At 44.5% G+C, this 18,968-nt stretch overlaps 1 protein-coding gene and 1 long non-coding RNA gene across 3 annotated transcripts in view; one reads left to right on the top strand and one right to left on the bottom strand.

The window, feature by feature from the left end:
* SYT12 (synaptotagmin 12) overlaps window positions 1-18,968 on the bottom strand; it is a 59,563-nt gene that overhangs the window by 5,922 nt on the left and 34,673 nt on the right. For both annotated transcript variants that reach the window (XR_014540137.1, XM_083578272.1), the window contains 3 exons: window positions 3,842-4,057; window positions 3,462-3,582; window positions 2,240-2,373 (listed from right to left, as the gene is read on the bottom strand). Coding sequence is in view for 1 of the 2 variants with exons in the window: in XM_083578272.1 (XP_083434398.1) it covers window positions 2,240-2,373; window positions 3,462-3,582; window positions 3,842-4,057 (471 nt within the window). In the remaining variant the exon portion in view is untranslated. The remainder of the gene's footprint in view (window positions 1-2,239; window positions 2,374-3,461; window positions 3,583-3,841; window positions 4,058-18,968) is intronic.
* Window positions 4-2,300, top strand: LOC310751032. Its single transcript, XR_014542372.1, has 2 exons — window positions 4-632; window positions 845-2,300. It is a non-coding gene; the product is annotated as an uncharacterized lncRNA (long non-coding RNA).

The following is an 18,968-nucleotide window of genomic DNA, read 5'->3' as shown; positions in this document are numbered from 1 at the left end:
CAAGGACACAAGCGGATATTAGCAAAATTCCATTGACCCAATTTTTACCACCATCAGATGTAGTTTGAGAAGTGGCTGTAGGTACCCTTGAAAAGCACTCTTAATTTCCCACTACTGATTATATATAGAATTCACATTCTGAATTCATGTCCTCATTCCATTCAGAAAAGTAACAATGCAGCACAATGAGATCTGGTAGCAATGCAGAACTGCCCAACTTGATCTCAAAATCAACCCGGGGGCTGGAAGTATGCTGGGCCTGAAAAACTTGAGGGGGAAAGACAACACCTTGATTTTTGGTGCAGCGTCACTTAGGAGGACTCCAAAATGCTCCTTCCAATATCAGAACCACCATATGGGAATGCTTAGCCTCGTAGCCCTCCACTATGAGTTTTTAAGGCATGCAACATTTCACTAGCCATCAGCAACAGCTAGTTTCTTTCCTGCTTGACAAGTAAGCCCCAAGGGCCTTTCATGCGCCTGTAAAATTTGTGTGCAATGAAACATTACTTCTCTTTCCCTTACATATTAGTACAACTTCAAGAACCTTTGCCCTAACCCCCATGAATTTGCATCATCCTCAAGAAGGGACAGGAGAAGCCACAGCAGTCGGCCTTTGCTTGGTCGTTATGGTAACCCATCCTTTTTCTTGTCTCCATGCCATTGCTGAAGAAAGCTTCCTCCTTGTTATCTCTCCTTTGAAGATGATTTCGTTAGATATGTTATATTAGCTCCCAGCACCGAAGCTTCTGAATGACTGAAAAGCAAATGAAATTATATATTCGGCCTTGCAGGTGATGCAATGATTGTGTTTACATCTCCCGTACTGGTTTTTCTTTCCCAGGGTTTAATTTGAAAGTCTCTGCCTTGAATGCCAAAAACCTTGTGGGCGGAATCTATCACCAATCAAGAAAAGCTTATGAACAGAGAAGGATTCATTAAAATTATAGATGTCAGCAGCAGTGAGGAAGAAATGAGTGCTACGTTCTTACTTAGCTGGATGCTGTTGTTTACTAATGATTTTGTCTGGGTTAATCTGAAGGCCACCTTCGCTGCTCAGTAAAAGACAACATAGCATGTTAACAAGAACAAAGAAAATGCAGGACGATACATGACATGGTTAGTTAAGAGATTTCCCCATCACCAATACATGTTTAGTTTGTTTCCTCTGGACTAAACAAACAAATTAACCCTCACCATTCAGATCACCAGTGTTGGCAAAAGGGCAATGTCTAACCCTTGAAGAAGGCTCTTGCCCTGGGCATGCCAGTTTATATCCCGTTTAATTTCATGCTCATTAGGATGTCCTCCGCCACAGCCAGCCCTCCATCACTTAGGTGAGTTTCTAAGATGAACAGAGCTAACATAAATTGACAATGAAGAGAATCTCTCTCTGTACTGTTTTCCTAGAACTTCATTCCGAAAAGAAGTATCTGCATCACCTAAGGCTTTGTCATTAACATTTGTGAATTGTACCATTTGAAGCAGGTTTGTATTTTCAGGAGCATGGCTTGTGAAGGGAAGGAGCTTTAACCCTTTGCCCCAGCCATTGGCCCAGTTGGAATTGCCCTCTCCCCCACCATGCCTGCTATTCACAGAGGATTCCTATGACTGTGAGTGGTGAGAAGTTCCAGGAGCAAAACTGCCAGGTTTAGGTTCTTTTGGATGAGAGTGCCCCAGAGACTTCAAAAGTTTGCTTTATTTATAAGTGGAGCATAGTGGACGCAAGCCATTGGAGCAGGTGGCCATCATTGCCTATTGTGGGAAGGAATTCCACAGTGTAACTACGTGTTGTGTGAAGAAGCACCTTCTTTGTCCGTCCACTTTTAATGGCTGGCAAAAAATCTGGATTCGAACAGTGACATGTGTGCACACAAGTGGACTGGCACGAGACAAAGCAGATGGAGTCATTATGGGCACAGCTGTCACACACCAAAATGACTGTGTGAACTGGGCTTGAGATGAAATTGCTTCTAGCCTTTTCCAGTAGGCAGACCTTCACAGTAAGATTCTAGGATTAACCAAGGAATAGTTGGACTGAATTTTATGAGCCCTTTAACATTTTTTGGTGTATTTCATAGCCAGGCAGGCTGATCCTATGAACTGGTAGGAGACTGTAAGTTTCCCCTGTGTGCTCTTGGTGTGAACTGTATGCCTGATGATATAGACTGTGCTCTTAGCAATGCAGTAGCTCAATGGATAGTGCTGTAATCGTCCCTGTGAACCTAGAGGCTCTTACCTGTAGAACAATTGCAGGCACTGAGAAAATCATGGCTTCATTAAACACTGGGTTTGTGTCATCTCTCTTTGTCGCAGTCTTCTTCTTACTGATCTTTCTCCCGTCTTGCAGCAAGTACACTTTGACGAAAGGATCTGATAGGATGGTAAGAAGAGGATGGTTTTTACTGGGTCCCCGGGGGAAATTGTTTCTTGTATGCAAACTTAACCTCTGAAAAGATGTAATATCTGAAGCTGGTGCTACTTTCAGTAAAATGCACCGCTATATTATTTAACAGCGGGGCTAGACCTTGCCAAACTGGAACATATAAGCAGGTGTGTGTACAGGCAAGACCTTCATATATGAGACGTAACTTTTTTTTAGCTTAGTTTAGTTTTAAAGGGCTATAATCCACTCACAACATTTTGGAAAGCGAGATAACATCCACAGGAAAAACATACAAGTTAGAAGGACTGGCCATGTGCTCTTCACTTTCGATAACCAAGAGAAATCCACTTAATTAAAACTGGAAGCTAATTGATCACTTCTGAGGCTCTTCAAAGAGAATCACCCCCTACAGATATTCAGCTTCTGCTGATGGTTATTCAAGAAGCCCAAATAGGATGCCTAAGAGGGAGACATTGTGGAACAGTTGATTACTACCCTGCTGAGGCAACTCTGAAGTTTTAAAATATTAGATGAAATTTGTTTTCAGTGGGTCTGCCCTGGATGCTACGATGAAGCCAGCTTAAAGGTGAGTATGTCTGAGTCTGTGCACCTTAAGGTGCCTTACTTTCCCCTCTGAGTGGCATAAACTCACCACATGCAGCTGAAACTATAGGGCAGGCCCCCTAGAATCACAGATTGGCACCAAGACAGATTTGTTTCCCAGCTCGTCTCCTCCTAACAACTAAGAACAAGGAATGCCCAGAGCTTAACAGCAGTCTCTAGAAGAGCACTAAAGAATACACTGAGGTCCAAACTAAATGCCATGGGGGAGACAATGCATAATGAATGCATTTATGTCTCTCTACATTTATTTCAATTGGCCCAATTGTAAGGAACAATTGGGACTGTGATCACAGGGTGGGCTAACCATTTCTCCCCACACTATTTTCACAATAAAAATTGTGATCACGGGCACAACTAATTTACCCACTGTGGAGTAAGGCAACATCTTCACACTCTATCCAGTCACGCCTGCAGGGCAGGGCGGAGGAGTTTTGCAAGACTGTTTACTGACCTGCAGTCATTTTCCCATTGGTCCACACAAGATTCTTGGCCTTAACCACAACTACTGTCAACCGCTCTGCCGTTGGGAGATAGCTAAGAGAAAGCAGAATTTCACCCACTGAATCAGTTGCCTGCAGGGAACAAGAAGGAGACAGGTGACTGCTCATTAAATGGATGGTAGAGATCACTACTCTAGCTCAAGGCAGTGGGGAACATTAGAAAGCAACTGAGCTATATAAAAAGGTAGCATTTGAGGGCCAATTCAGTCAACTTTGGCGGCTGCCAAGGGCCCTGCTATCTTAAGGGGCTGAAGATTCTCCCTTGCCCCATATCCTTGCCCCACCCATTCTCCAAAACCCTATTGCCCTCTGCCCTGTTACAATAAGCTACCTTGTTCATGTCCTGTAGATACAGCCATGCATTGAAGGGCCTGATGGAGAGATCCAAGTCTGACAACTTCAACTCAGCGACTCCAGTGCTGATGTTCCTTTCGTCTTCATCTATGCCAAAGATGGAAAACCTCAAGCTGTTTTCTTCCAGTGCAGAAGGGTCCAAGGGGATTGAAAACCTCTCATCGAAGAAGACTGAGTAGGCAGTCCTTTGGATCTGCACAGATAAAAAGGAAGCACAGGAGAGGGCTGAAATGCCAGGTGAGGAAAAAACACAGGAACATAGGAAGCTGCTATATGTGCAGACGTGAATGGCACAGGGATATCAGTTGACAGAAGGTCAGCAAAATACATTCTTGAGAAAACTTCTGCTCCTGGAAACACAGAGGCTGTGCGCACACTATACCTTCAAATGATATTCAAAGCACATTCTTTCCCTCCAAGAATTCTGTTAAGAACTGCTGGGAATTGTAACTCTGTGGGGGGTAAACTATAGTGACAAGAATTCTTTGAGGGAAAGAACGTGCTTTAAAGGTGTAGTGTGTACACAGCCTAACACACTTTCAACAGATCAGCATCTCTGAAGATTCACCGTTTCAAAGCCCAGCAAATGGAAAGGAACACTGGAATGACACATTCAAACACCACACATATATCATAGTATCACAAATGGACGGATTTGGTAACTGGTGCAGAATCAACAATCAAGTTTTTCAGTTTTCTTTTCCCTTCCCCCTCATTTTTCATCTTTATGGCAGTGAAATTTCTAAAGCGAGAGGGTAGCTGAATAGGATTTCCACTCCACTCCACACCTAGGTGATGCAGAATGAATGTACAAAATAAAAGCAACTGTTTTCTTTTTCTTCCACTTCCATCCTCATTTTATCCTCACAATAACCTCACAACTTGGACCTTGGACTTGGCAAATGCAGTGAGATTTATGGTTCAGCAGATATTTAAACTCAGGTTTCCCTTGGGTCTCCTCTAACCACTATACCACATAGTCTCTATGTGGAAATGTGCTTAATTTATTCTAGCTGCAAGATTTGGATCTTTCCCCCCAACTCTGTTCTAGAAATACAGGCATTAATGTATCTTATCCGAGAAGACAAACAAGCAGTTATTTGGGTGCCAATGTCAATCTCTGCTACCTAAGGACCTGTGCCCTTCAACTATTTGCCTAGGATACACTTCCTCTGTTTCTGCCTCTTGGGATGCCCCACGTGCTCTTGATCTGCACTGATGACTTTCCAACTACATATTGATCTTCTTCAGGTTCCATGCTGTCAGGTCTCCTTTTATACATATCACCTGCTGCTGCCGCCAGCAGCACCACTGCTGTCCTGTTCTCTCAGGGACACCTTCCACACTCTCAGGTAGAAGGGAACTCCCAAGCAACCGGCTCATTCTATGTGCAAAATCCATAACATTGGCTTCTGTCGGTCATTCCTCTCTGAATAATGTGTTTCATGCACTTTGCTGATGAGAACATTTTCCCTGTGCCCACTTTCCAGAGCATTTGCACTGAACGATTCATGATTTAGCTGCTTAAGCAATAATACAGTTTCTGAAATACGGACTCTTGTGCCCAGAATGGTTCCCTAAAGCACAGCCAATCATTACATGCAGGCGGACACACATTGTCATAACGTAGACACTGGCCAGGAGATGCTGGCTGGGTTAACTTACTTCTGAGGGATGGCCTCAAACCTCTCAGCCACATTGGCCATGTTTGCGTGGTTTAAATGTGAATAAACAGACAGCTGGTCCCTGCTACTTTAAAGTCCCCACTTCGCTCTTAGCTGCCACCCTGGGAGCAACAAACAGCAAGGTTTGGCTTTACTGTCTGAACTGAGGCACACATTTTGTTTCTCCTCAAACAAACCACAAACCTCTGTTCAGAACCCATGAAGAGCTAATAATAATTATTTGTACCTCGCCCATCCGGCTGGGCCGCCCAGCTAAACCCTGTCGTTATTGTTCCTGGAGGTGGCCAAGTCAGGAGATGGGAAGATGGCACCTTCTTCATGCAGAAATCCCCTCTTCAACACAACCGTTAAGAGTGCAGGAGCCTTGCCCCCTTTCTCCCAGGGGCCTTGCAACTTGAAGACATCCAATGCAAAATAGAAATGGGTCAGGTTTTCTCATGTTCAGAGTGCCTCTCCATGATCTGACCCTCACCCCCTCACAAGATGCTAGTTATACCGTCCCAAAAATGGTGGGGGGCGGGGGGGGGAATACCTTAGATAGTGGGTAAAAGTAACACAGCCCTCACTTCCTGTTTCCACTTGAAATCTGCCATTTGGGGTTGAAGGACATTATACAGAAAGGGAGAGTTCTCTGTGGGCAATGCCAGAATTTCCTGGTATGAATTGCCACCAAAAGAGTTATGATTAGTTGGAAACAGAACAAGCCAAACAAAAACGATACTGCTTTAAAGACCTTTAAAGTACATTTGAAGCACAATATTTCCTTCAAAGAATTATGGGCAGTTTGCCCCCCACAAAATTACAATTCCCAGCAACCCTTTAAAGGCATGGTATGTACAGGGAGAGGAGGACCCTGTAGAAAACCTTCCTATAAAGAAATCTTGCACCCCGTTTGTAGTAACCGATAGCCCTTCAGACTTCAGACTCAGAGACAAAGCAGTAAGAAGGCATTTGCTGCTTACACAGACAAAGAGGCGGCACATTTTGTGGTCTTGGGGGAATGAAAATGGCTGTTGCCCTCTCCCCACCCCCATCCCAAGCAGCCAGCTCATGTAAGTTTCTCCACACAGTCATGCCCCCAAAGAGAATAGCATCGGCATAAAAAGGCAGGCAGCACTTGCTTGTGTGAGCCAGCTGTTAAAGATACATTAAGGCAGGATCTCTGGATTTCATCTCGCCCAGGGATTTATTTGGGCTCTTGGACTTTCGTTTTCCAGGCTGCATCCCAAATGACTTTTTAGTGCACATGAGCAGAGAACAGGAAACGAGCAATGAAAGGCTAATCTGCATGCTAGAAAGGAGAAGACATGGAAGCTTTGAGCTGGCTTAAGGGTGGTGGTGGTGGGGCTTGCCCTATAAGCACATTTTTTTTCTGGGAAATGACCACATCATGTTTTCATGTGTCTTAGGACAGAGGAAGGAAGGTGCAAGGAGAAGCAGAAGCCCCTCTCTAGGCTGGCCAGGAACAAGAGCTACCTTCCATCTTCAATATTTCTGCCGAAGGGGAGTTTCTGTGGGCGCCACTTACAATCTCTGGGAGCTTGGCAAGTGTGAGAAGAGCTGTGCCCGATGAACTGATTAGTAGCTATATGGATGCAGGACAAAGGGCAGGAACACAGACATCCCCACGGTGCCTCCTCCATATTTGCACTGAGGGTTGGAACTCCCTCCCAGGGGAAAGCTATTCCACCCCATCTGCCAGCCTTCCAGGAAAAAGGCTGTGCTGTTCCCACGGGCATTCAAAATCCTCTTGAGTTTACAGGGATCCCCCTTCCTGACTGCTCTCTTTTCTTTCTTACGGCTTTTGGATTTTGTTTACTGCCACTGCCTAATTGATTAATTAGTTGCTGGTTGGCTGCTCCTTGTGCTTCAGTTTGTATTAATAGGTATTTTGTGTTTAAATACTGTCAGCTGCCTTGAATATCGTTTTGCTTCCAAAAAGGAAAGACAGGATATACGCATTTTAAAATAAAGTAAGAAAAATCTTTGTGTGTGTGTGTGTGTGTGTGTGTGTGTGTGTGTGAGAGAGAGAGAGAGAGAGAGAGAGAGAGAGAGAGAGAGAGATATCTGTGATCAGATCCCTCACTTCTTTTCCTTTGCTTAAAGAAAAAGCTATGGGAAGATGCTGACTTGGATTGTGTCCACAGCTCTAGGGAAGGGGGTTAACCCCTCCCCCCCCTGCACCATTTCCCCTATTTGAATCACCCCTTTCCAGCTGCTGCGGAGAAGGGAAAGACAGGGACATAAATGTGACAGATTAAACCTAACAAGCGAATGATGCCTATTTGCATTCCACTAGTGTTAAGACTTAACCACTGCATATATTAAAAGGCCTGGGGAACATAGCTCAAGGTCACTTGACAGCCGAGCCCATTTTTCATCCGGGATACCACCACCCCCTCACATAATTTGGTAAGGGACTATGCACATGCCTAAAGGCGCCCTTTGTTATTAGTTTTTTCTGCTCTGGTGCTTAACCCTGGCTCAGAGCCAGCATGGAATAGAGCTCAGAGTGTCAAGACTAAGGCTGTGGATTCAAATCTGTGCTCAGGCATGAAGTCCGCTGGGTGATCTAGGGCCAATTACTGTCTCTCAGAGAGGAGTTGTGAAGATCAGCTCATGGGAGGGAAGATGGGAATTAAATGTTGCAAAGTAAGCGCTTTAATCTGAATCAGGACCAAGCACTGGACGCTGAGCAAATCACACCCACCCACCCGCCCCTTCAGGCTTATATTTTGATCACCAGTAGGAAAAGAACATTTAACTCCTAATCCTCACTTCACACTGCAATTAACAAAGGAGACACATCATACTGAGGGAAGATTTCAGATACAAATTAGAAGATTCCCCCCCCCCTTGGCCTGCCTCTGAGAATGTAAATTTACAAAGTGAACCACCTCCTCCTCCTCGCCCGCTTCTGTCTCCCATTCTGAGGTTGCGTGGGAGGTTTGCTAAATAAATGATCAACCATGCAGCACAAAGTCAAAGAGGCAGACGCTTTGGTATTTGAAAGGAAATACTGTAAACAATGTCCATTCATAAGAGAATCTTCCTTCCCAACCACCCACCTACCCCTTCCCCCATTTTCTCCCACCCCCCACTGATGAACTTATCAATGCTGGGATGCTCATTGCATCAGCTTCCACCTCACTGAAGCAAGAGCTGCAATTTCAGTCAAAAATCTACAGGGGGGAAAGACATTTTCTGCAGCTATTTCCTACAGTAGGGCCACCAGCGTGACAAGAATGCATGCTAGAAACAGCGACCCCTTTTGTACTGCCATGCTCCAAGCCTTGTGATTTGGAAGAAATCATGAACAAAATCTTCCTCCCCAAGTTCACCTCCCTCCAGGTATTGTTGGACTATGGCCTCTCATCAGACCCAGCCAGCATGGCCAACGGTCAAAGATGATGGGGACTGCAGTTCAAAAAAACTGGAGGGCACCAAGTTCAGGAAGTCTGGTCTACAAATATGTGGCCATTGCTCCACCAGTGCAAGATATGGAACCTACACCACTTTCCTCCCTTCCAGGGTCTGTTCTGAGGGTTCACTTGACCCGCCACCAGAGCTAATTTGGGGGTGGGCAGGGAGAAGAGAGGGGAAAGGCCCTGTTGCACTAGTAGAAGTCATTGCATGGGCTTCCGCGTGTAGGGCCAGATGGCTGAACCCTGCCCTCAGGCTATTGTGACCACACTCTACCATCCTGTTCCTTGGAAGTCCCTGCATTTTATCCTTATGTACTGCAAAATAAGAATATTCCACGCTGCTCTTAAATATGCTGCTCAAACACTCTTTGATAACTAAGAAAAATATGGGTGTGCTGTCTTCTTCTCCTACTTCTTGCGTCACCCTACTTTCCATGCTCTACTTTCACCCTACATTTAGTGCACAATCATGAATGTCAGAAGCAGGAAAAAGGTGTCGTGATTCGATGAAGAACCTTCAAAGCTTCCTAGATGAAGCATGTGTCCCTCCATGCAAAATAGGTGCTCACCTACAGCCTCTTCAAACCTTGGGAATGGCAAAGCAGTCACCAATTTCCTGTCTTTGCCTTCAATTCTCCTCAGATGCCATTGTTCCTGCACACTCGTGACATTTTGCCCTCCCTGGTGCTTTTTCTCATCCTTAAGAACACCCGAAGGACCAGGATTTGCACATCAGGTTGCCCTCATTCTCCATCCTTTCTAGATCTTATTCGATTCTTCACCTTGCTCAGTAGTACATTACTAGTCACCTTTCTGGGCAAACCTGCTGCTTGGGAAAGCATTGCAACACATTTGTGGAGTCAGCCATTGCCACAGGGAAGCTAGCTGCTGTTAGCTTTTAGAAGCAGAGTCACTTCACTTACGGGTGTTTCAGTCATCAATATTGCCATCATATTTGTATTAAAAAGCACAAATTCTGCCGCAGGCTTAAAATCTAACCAATTCTCCTCCCACCTGCTAAAAAACAAGAAACAAAATCCCACAGATAAAAAAAACAACAAAACAAAACAAAACAAAACACCCTTACAACACGCAAACTCCCCCCAGTCAATTAGGAATAGAGAAACGTTTCAAGAAAGTGAAAAAGTATGCAGAGTTCTGATGATATCAGCTCAGGATAAGTTTTCATGGCTTTCCAAATGCTAAAACAGAGGGAGAGGTACAGATAGCCTGGTGCAATGAGTTCCAGGGAAAGGGGACAGCAAGAGAGAAGGGAAGGAAGGAGGTGGAAAACAAAATAATTAATCCAATCCATAGACTGATGGGCACAGCTAAGACGACAAGAATACAAGTAAAGAAGAAGAGAAGGATAAGGCAGAAGAACAAAGAGCCCTTTGAACAAAAAGAAGTAAAAGCGGATCTGGCAAGCAAACAGGAGTCCTGGAGAGTGTGTAACTGTGGAAACGGGAAGAAAATGAAGAAAAAGCCAACCAGGCAGAAGAACTGAGATCAGTTGAGGACTGGCTGAGGTGGTCCAGAAAGAATAAATGAGTGGTCCAGTGACACTGCAGTAGAACTCAATACCCACAAAATGTCTTTTAAATAGAGATAGATAGATAGATGATAGATAGATAGATAGATAGATAGATAGATGATAGATAGATAGATAGAGATAGATGATAGAGAGAGCAATATTTGAAAAGTGAAAAGGGCCAGTTTAAAAAGGAACTTTGGGCTGCAGAAGCTGAATTACTCCAACTGGATTACAGAGAAGCACAGAAATGGCATTATACCCCTGGACCAAGCTGGACAAGAAAAAAAAAAGTTTGAACCCCTTATGAAATATCTGGAATCAGGACTCGATGTAATAAGCCAGATTTCTGGCATACAGTGGTACCTCGGGCTAAGAACTTAATTAGTTCCGGAGGTCCATTCTTAACCTGAAACTGTTCTTAACCTGAAGCACCACTTTAGCTAATGGGGCCTCCTGCTGCTGCTGCGCTGCCGCTGCACAATTTCTGTTCTCATCCTAAAGCAAAGTTCTTAACCTGAAGCACTATTTCTGGGTTAGCGGAGTCTGTAACCTGAAGCATATGTAACCCGAGGTACCACTGTATTGTTATTTGCTGTGAATGAGCTTGTGCACATTGCCCAATCATTCTTCCCCTGGTGTAACTGGTAAAAAGGAGCTGCAACTAAGGCTGGCTTCCCATTATATTAAACCAGGGGTTAGTGGTTTGTTGTTCCTCAGTAAGCCAGCAACAAGCCATGACTTTGGCTGTTGGCTTGTGCTCATGGCTCATCAGGGAGCAAGACACCACAAACCCTGGTTGGGATTGTAATGGGAAGCCAAGCTTCACTGTGGCTTCCAGGTCTGTTTATCCTGCTCGAACCAACTGAGGACCAAATTGGGAGTGGTCAGACATCACTGCTTGTTCACAATAAATCACAGCAAGCCAGGAAGTAGGCGTCACACATGAATGCAGCCTGTGTGTCTTCTGTGGAAGAAAGGACATGGCTAGGCAGGAAACTTTACCAGCCAAGAGTTCAGATATGGCAGGCGTGCTCAACAACTTTGACCTGAAGCCCCAAAAAGGGGGTAGATCACTGCCAGTTTTTAACTCTGTGAGTAGATCACAGTCTCTTGGAAGTTGGCCACCCCTGTGATATGGCATATGAGTGATCCCTTCTAAGGCTGAAAATCATTAGAAAATCTTTCTACTTGCACAGCCTGGTATAAGAGGCTCTTGTTTTAAAATCACTGCAGACAAAGTACTGACAGTTCCCACTGAAATTTCTGTGGGTTTTAGTGACTGGTGTATGTCGCACTGAAACACAATTTTTTCTGTTATACCTTCCTGGGTCTGTGGAGCATGATGCAGCAGCACCAGAAAATGGCATTCTCAGCTCCCTGTCTGGGCCTAGCACTGTCACTCCCCGCAGTTACATCAGATTTCCCTGGCTGGCTTCTAATTTTCTCAGCTAATTAGGCAAATGGAAGAGCTTTTCATCAGCTGTGTTGTCCTTATATCACTTCACTGCTAAGTCTGCCCTGGTCAGCAGCAAACAAATGAACAAGCTCAGCAACATGAAAAGGCAAGAGACAGGTTTCCATGTGCAGGATAAGATAATATAACCTATATCCTCCTAATTACCATGTTGCATGGGGGTCTGCAGCTTGACTTTAAAGAAACCGAACCTGTTTGTTGGCTGCAACAGGGGGAGCGCAATAAGGCATGTTCCACCCAGTTCCACCAGTCACAACAAAGGACACTTTCTGTCAATATCTCATCATACATGCTAGTTTTCTTATTGGATATCTCAAGATGTTGCATCTTTGCATAAGTGTTAATAATGAAATCGTCAAGAAGATCCTGATTTATATAAGGCTGGTACACTGCTTATCGTGGAATAATTCACTGATCGTGACTAGGATTCCAGAGGAGCCTAAGGGTGCAATCCAGATCTACATAACGTTAAGAGTGAACCTACTGTAGAAGCATCCCCACCATGTTTTAGACAGACATGCGGTCTTCTCTCCTGGACTGAACTCGGGGAAAACCCTTCTTCTTGCATCTCTGCACAACAAGGAAGATTGGCTGCATGCATGTAGAGGACTAGACAGACATTCATCAATTCAACTTGTGTTGTCCTTTACAGTCATCAAGTCCTCAGTGCCTGATATTTTCTAAGGATCCCAATGCTCAGAGACATTGACAACTATCACAATGAGTGTGCAGAATCTTCCATTTGCAGACTCTTGTGAAGTTAAGCACAGCCACCATGTTGCCCACAAGGAAACAGTGAAACTGAGAGGTTTATGACAGCCCTGTATTTAAGCACTCACCTGGTACTCACAGGAGACAATGAATGGTATACAGAGGAGTGAGCAGAAGGGGGCGGGCAAGGAAGATAGGGGACAAAGTGTGCCCACCGTAGGAACGGAGAAGGCTATTGAAAGAGGGTTGGAACTCTCTATCCCTCCTCTGCTAGCCCCAGATGACTAGTAAACAGTTCTGCAGGTTGGTAACTTCAGTTCACAGATTTACAAGGCTGGCTTATGCCAAGAATTCAAGAATGCAAGATAAATGAATGTACTGGTGCCGCCTGATAAAGGGAAAACAGTCTTCAGGCTTGTAAACAGCCACATACCTGGTCTCCTGTGGCAAGCACGAATCTCCTCCAGGAAACCAAGCAGGAAAGCTTGACAAAACATGGTACTTTTCTCTAAAATTACATGTGGGCAGACAGGCATTTGTGGGCTTGTTTCAAGTTTGCCAGTCTCCTGCCTCTTGATAGTACTTCTTCACACGCTTCTGACATTTGCTGGCTGAGTGAGGGCAGACTGTCTGCCACTCTGTCTGGGAACAGCTCCTGACCACTTTGGCATTCTCTCTCCCACCTAATTTTTGCTTGGACACTGTGTGATCGAGAAATTGTCTTCCTGCTGTTTCCCAGGCCCCTTTCTGCCAAGGAGCACCTCCCTAATGAAGCCTTTGGGGCTTGAGCTGCTCTGCCTGATACGCTGCTGAGTTTCTTCCATCCTCCTCCCTCTAGCATCTCTGGCTGCCTGGCACAAGCCCCTCTGGTGCTTGGAAAAGACAGAATTAGCCCAGAGAACACAGCAAGCGAAGCAAGCATTAAATTTTCATCGTTTCTCAGTAGTAGGGCAGGTTGAGGAGGGAGGATGTTTGCTGTGTGTGCCCAGCTTAGCTGTCACAAGGCACCAGGGCAAGAAGAGCAAACTCACTCTCAGCTGCCCAAACTGAGCCAGAAGCTTTTCAAAGGGCAAGAACAAAATAACTAAACAGGTTCTGCTCCTCATGGGAAAAACAACACCTCATCTGAGAGCAAATTCTATTGAAAATCAATGGCACTTGCTTCAAAGTAAATATGTTTAGAGCTGGGTCACTAGCTACAGACTCGTATAACTGCATGTCTGCACCATCCATCTGCAACGAGACAGTGCAGTGCTATAAACATGCCCAGAATCCCTCGCAAATTAGCCCCTGGAAGATGACACAATAAATTAATAATCCCTTCAGTTCTGGTAGGGGATGAGCAGACTTGTTTTTCTTTACGTAAGAAAAAGCTTGCCTGGCAGGTTACCCTTGCAGACTTTCCCTCTTCTACACAACTATAAAAGGAAGAGAAGCCTCCTTTTCTACCGCCCTAATCAGAAATGGCAGCCTCCAAATGGAACCAACATAAGTACTTAATTAGTTCTGGAGGTCCGTTCTTAACCCGAAACTGTTCTTAACCTGAAGCACCACTTTAGCTAATGGGGCCTCCTGCTGCTGCCGTGCCGCCATAGCACGATTTCTGTTCACATCCTGAAGCAAAGTTCTTAACTCGAGGTACTTATTTCTGGGTTAGCGGAGTCTGTAACCTGAAGCGTATGTAACCTGAAACATCTGTAACCCGAAGTACCACTGTATTACACGAGAACTGTAAAACTTTCCTTTTTGGGCTGACACTCAACAGCCATAGCTAAGCAGGTGGGAGGCAATTTTCATCTGCAGGGGATACTTTTATTTTTTAAAAATGAATAATTGGTGTCCTCTGCCCTGAGCCCTTGAGAAGGAGAAGGCTAGAAATAAAAGCAAATCGAGAAGCCAGGGCCAAGTTCCCAGTCCACATTGAGCCCCAGGACTCAGACTGTCACAAATTGAAGCAGGAAAATGCCCTAACAGCTCCAAATGGATTGCTCAAGAAGACCCTAACTTCAAAGGGTAGTGTGTCCACCAAGCCTCCACAATGCCCCACTTGGTTGAGTGTATACTAAGATCGCATCACCCTTCTTCATTCATTGAGGTATATGCATGGTTTTCAAAGATGTATCAAGTAACCACACTACCCTTGTGGGCAGCATGATCTAGAATCAATCTAAATTGAAAACAGCAGGCTGAAGACAAGTATGAATGATTCAGAGTTGAGAAAAACTACATATTTTGTGTTACAAATGGGTTAGTGTGCATACAGCCTACCTTCTCTCATCTATCTTTGTAGGCTTCTGGAACCTGAAAGTGCGAATTCATTCCTAAGAAATGTCTCAACCCTTTTCACACCCATCACCTTTATGTGAATATTTTTAAAATAAATGCTCTTCAATCATACTTTTGATGTTCTCAATGGTAACGCCTTCTGGTCTTGTTTTATTCCCTCCTTCGTTCTAATACACATCCCCCCTTCTCCAATTCCTAATAAATTAAGCACCCTTCTTCTCTATAACATTGTTTTGTTTCCTCCATTAGGGCACTTTATACTCAAGAAACTCTCTCAGCAGCATCTTAATGTTGGAGCTTTTTGGCAGAGTCTCAAGCAGCCCTGGGCAGTTAATTACCTGAATAATGTAACATAACTTCTGTGAAGAAGGCACTCTCAAGCAGGCAACTGGAAACTGGCACGTAGCTAGTACAACTTGGTGTTTCCCAAACAGTTGTTAGTAAATCACTACCACCTTCAACACAGAGATTAAATCTGGGGCTGTACTGCTCTCTAACATATTTTAATCAGCTCTCACACCAATGGCACCCTTTGCCCAGTCAATCAAGGCTCAGGGTGGGACTGTGCTTTCTGGTCAACAATGACCCTTCTAGGATTCCCTCAGGCCTTTCAGTTATAGAATGGATCATATCAAGGAATCCAGGGGTGCATTTACTCCTTTCCTTGGAAGGATTTGTTTAGTCGTTTAGTCGTGTCCGACTCTTTGTGACCCCATGGACCAGAGCACGCCAGGCACCCCTGTCTTCCACTGCCTCCCACAGTTCGGTCAGACTCATGTTTGTAGCTTCGAGAACACTGTCCAACCATCTCGTCCTCTGTCGTCCCCTTCTCCTTGTGCCCTCCATCTTTCCCAACATCAGGGTCTTTTCCAGGGAATCTTTTCCAGGGAGTCTTCTCTTCTCCCTTGGAAGGATATTGCCACCCATATATTGTAAGGAGGTAGGAGATCAATGCTGCACAGAGCTTCCCCAATGCAACGGACACAGAGTAATGGGTACCTCCACCACGATGGGTTAACTCAGAGTTTTCCAAACTTTGCATGGTGGTGACACACTTTTTAGACATGCTTCATTTTGTGACACAGTAATTCAGTTTTACTAGCAAACCGGAGGTTAAACTAACCCCTTTCCAGCCCTGGGAGCAGATTGTGTTTGTGTGACACAACTACACACTGCAGCCGACCCACTAACATGTCGCGCAATACACAGTTTGGAAAGCTCTGGGTTAACTTTTCAATCAAGGTAGTGTGTCTTGGCACAATTTAGGAATCATTGCTCCCACAGGTAGATATCTAGCTACATTTCTAAGGCATCTATAGTGTGGTTTGTGAACGAAATGTTCCCATTTACTAGCTATGTGGATACAGAGAAGAAAAACCATGGCATTAGAAACACCAGGATCTGATCATCTCCACTGCACAATCAATATATCTCCTGGAGTGAACTATGGCTTCATATGACAGATGCTGCTGTTGAAAATGGTAACCGTAATGTGTACTTGCAATATTTCATCATCTGGGTGACCATTTCTGCCAGGGGTGAGGAACCCGTGGACATCACAGTGAATCCAGATGTGCTGGATTCCAACTTACTTCAGTTCCAGCCAGCAAGGTCAGGCATAATTAGAGTTGTAGTCCAGCAACATCTGGGTGTTTTTTCCCATCTATGCTTTAAGACTGTGCAAATGTCCTCCACAAAAACTTGTTATTTGATAGACTCAAGTCCTAATCATTATAAGATAAAATGAATTATGCAAAGTGGTGGGTGTTCAAACTGATTCATAGTCTCAAAACATTTTTTATTTTCCTAAGCCACCAACCCATGGATTCATACCACATCTGGCTGATTAACATTCTATGGCCTTTGTGTTTGTTGGGAGGAGAGTTTTTGTTTTATTATGTATTTTGTGTTCTCATTTTGCATTTTTATGTTGTGCAACACAACATAAAAATTTACAACATAAAAATTTAATAAATAAAATAATTATCTACCTTGATAGCTTTCAACCTTTCTACTTGAAGGGAAGATTTTGCATACGGGCATCCAATGATGAATGCTTGAACTTTGCAAAGGCTTCCGGGGGCAACGCTAGGCTCCATACTTTAGGTTCACTCACAGGAAGCAGATGCAACTGCCTTACAAAGAGTCAGACCATAGCTCCATGTAGCCCATGCTCTTGCCTGGAAACAGCTCATAGATGTGTCCTTGCCCTGGAATTGATGGGACCAGGGTCAGGCATCTTGCGCCTTGCCATCACTCAACATAAAGTGGGAGCATGTCCTAAAACATACCCAATATGTTCCTGCAGCGGCATATTAACCAAGGATTATTACAATGGTCAGCAAGCCGCCTTTTAAGTAGCCTCCTCATATATTACTGATCTACTCAGTTAGCATGACCAACAGACAGGGGATAGGAATGTTGTATTCCAGAAACATCTGGAGAGCCATAAGTTCCTTATCCTTGACACTCAAGAACTCCTGAAAAGGTTTTAAGGGTTGATCAATCCATTAATCCACCTGATAGCATGCTTGTGAGCGCTCCTCTTCTACAGCCCACGAAGGTGCAAAATTTGGCTCAGAGGCTTAATACCAAACACACAAAGCTGCCTTGCACAGGCTCAGACCATTTTCCATCTAGGTCAGCATTGTCTAGCCTAGTAGGCGCTCACTGGGATTTTAGATAGGCATGTTTCTCAGCCCTACCTGGAGAAGTCAGGTATTGAACCCAGCATCTTCTGCACACAAATCACATGTGTGTTCTACCACTGAGCTGTCTCCCATGTACACTGCTGCTTCAGTGATTAGGACTCCAGGGAAATGGCCAATAGGATTTTTATCCCCGGTATACAAGCATCTCCTTGCAGTAAAGCCTGCATATGCAGATGAGTAGAGAATCCTCAGCTACGAATGACACAAACAAAGGGGCAAAAAGAAAAAGGAAGGATGAGGGTATAAAAGCAAAGAGACAGCTTTAGCACAGACTACTTATGAGCTCAATTCATAGCCAGCCCAGCAGCAGTGTTTATAGTTTGTCTGCCAAGTCTGTGCTCTGGGGATATAACTTATTTTCACTCATTTTTAAAGGCCATTTGAGATGAATGTTTGCAAACATATGAAGCACAGCGAGAGTTCAGAGGTTTCACAATCAACAAACAGGATACGGTCTCCTTGCATTTTAAATATCTTCAGGCTGGTTCATGTTTCCATTCTTGCATGGGGGACGCTTCCAAGTGCTTAAAGGTCTTCTGTTGCAGAAGCAATGTTTGTATGCGAGAACCATGTGGGCTGCATAGGTGCCGTGGCTGTTTTCCATGTCAAGCCCGTGCTGCCCCGTCCTGGGAGCCTCTTGACCTCTTGCTTCCTGTACAGGTATCACTGGTGTTTCATGGGACCTGGCCATGCAGAAGAAGCTCCCATAGCAACTCACAAGGATTTGTTCTGTAATCAACAATGCCTCACTCAAATAGTTAAGCCCTCTGCATCCTTTTCTAATAGCTTTGGGGCAGAGAAAGTATTTCAGCATCTTAATAAAAGAAGCTGGAGAGTTGCGGGAGAGGGAACTGAAGTCCCCTCATTTTTCAACAGTGAAGTTAATAACTAAACTATATATCACTTTGCTCCTAGCAACAATCTGTTGCATGGCAGTGTGTACAAATGTCGGAAAACTGATAGCGCCTTCATCTGAATTTTCACTGCTGGACAAATGCAGTCCAGAACAGGCTTTCTACAAATTAGCTTTTACAGTGGTACCTCTGGTTATGAACTTAATTCATTGTGGAGGTCCGTTCTTAACCCGAAACCGTTCTTAACATGAGGCACGCTTTCGCTAATGGGGCCTCCCACTGCTGCCGCACGACTTCCACTCGAATCCCAGGGCAAAGTTCGCAGCCAGGAGCATCTACTTCTGGGTTAGTGGAGCTCGTTACCTGAAGTGCTCGTAAGGAGGACGGTACGTAACCTGAGGTTCCACTGTATTCAAGTTTCACA

This window comes from Podarcis filfolensis (assembly GCF_964270895.1).
Source record: "Podarcis filfolensis genome assembly, chromosome: 1".
Lineage (NCBI taxonomy): Eukaryota > Metazoa > Chordata > Lepidosauria > Squamata > Lacertidae > Podarcis > Podarcis filfolensis.
Note: the sequence above shows the minus strand (reverse complement) of the source record. Positions and strands in the feature narration are given on the sequence as shown.